This window comes from Perkinsus marinus, assembly GCF_000006405.1.
Source record: "Perkinsus marinus ATCC 50983 genomic scaffold scf_1104296936998, whole genome shotgun sequence".
Lineage (NCBI taxonomy): Eukaryota > Perkinsozoa > Perkinsida > Perkinsidae > Perkinsus > Perkinsus marinus.
The window spans coordinates 1-1,208 of record NW_003213960.1 but is presented as its reverse complement, the minus strand read 5'-3'; the positions used below and the strand labels follow the sequence as shown (position 1 = coordinate 1,208).

The 1,208-nt window shown below is 49.2% G+C and overlaps 1 protein-coding gene across 1 annotated transcript; it reads left to right on the top strand.

Moving 5' to 3' along the window:
- Positions 1-331: 331 nt before the first annotated feature.
- Positions 332-1,125, top strand: Pmar_PMAR027295 (retrovirus polyprotein, putative; the record flags this gene model as incomplete). Its single annotated transcript, XM_002783445.1, has 1 exon — positions 332-1,125. A coding segment is annotated over one exon (794 nt), but the record flags the coding sequence as incomplete, so codon positions are not given.
- Between the last annotated feature and the right edge of the window lie 83 nt (positions 1,126-1,208).

Sequence of the window (1,208 nt, the reverse complement as noted above, 5' to 3'; positions counted from 1 at the left end):
CCTTCGTTCGGCCCTGGCCGGTTTGCCCGCTCTCGCCTACCCTGACTTTGACGCCCCTTTCCAGTTATGTTGTGATGCAAGTGACTTTGCTATTGGTTCTGTCTTGGAACAAGAACATCGTCCGCTAGCGTTCTTTTCTCAAGTTCTTACGGGTGCTCAGCTTCGTTGGCACACGTATGAGAAAGAAGGTTATGCACTGGTCCGTTCGCTGGAAAAATTTCGTCACTACTTACTGGATACTCCGTTCAAGGTCACGGTATTCTCTGATCATCGGCCCTTACAACAGTTGGCTAAGTCGAAGTCCCCACGAGTTGAACGTTGGTTGCTGGCTATGCAAAACTTCCGCTTTGAAGTCCGTTACAAAGAAGGTGTTAAGAATATTAATGCCGACGCCTTGTCCCGACCACAACTGCAAGTTGAATCCAAGGCCCCTATTCCTACTAAGTCTTGTCCCGTCCGTTCAAATCTCGAGGTTGTTCCTCCAGATTCTGTGGTGGTTGCAGAAGATCCGGAACTGTCAGGCTTGTTACCTGACACTATGAAGGATCCCCTGATTGCCGCAGTGGTTTTATGTCCGTTATGGTCATGGGATAAACTTCGAGAAGCTCAAGAACAAGACCATGTGGTTTGCGAGGTTCGTGATCGCGTCTTAGTGGATGCTCCTTTGGGTCGTAAGGAATTCACTTCTCGTCTATATATGCCCTATAGGCGTATTTGGTCGGTTCTGGATGTCTGTGAAGGTGTTCTTGTTCGCCTTTTGAAGACAGACCCACTGACTCCCGTCCGTTGTGTAGCCATCGTTCCTACTGCGTTGAGAGGCGAAGCTGTAGCCTACTTCCACGATGAGAAGGGTCACTTTGCGGAGAAACGGATGCTGGAGAATATGAAGCCGGTGGTTTATTGGCCTAATATGCATGTTGATATCAATGAGTACCTACAGAAGTGCCCCGGTTGTCTTGCTGCCCGTACTGGTCGTCCGACTCCATCCCCTTTGGTACCGGTACCGGTTGGAAGGCCATGGCATACCTTGGCTGTTGACTACTTGGAGATCACGCCTGCGGTTAACGGTAAAAAGTATTTGTTAGTCTTGCAAGACTACTTTACTAAGTGGGCTGAAGCTTACCCGTTAGAGCGTGCTACGGTAGAAGAGACTTTACCTCATCTCTTAAACCTCTTCTCTAAGTTCGGCCCGCCTGTCCGTATTCACT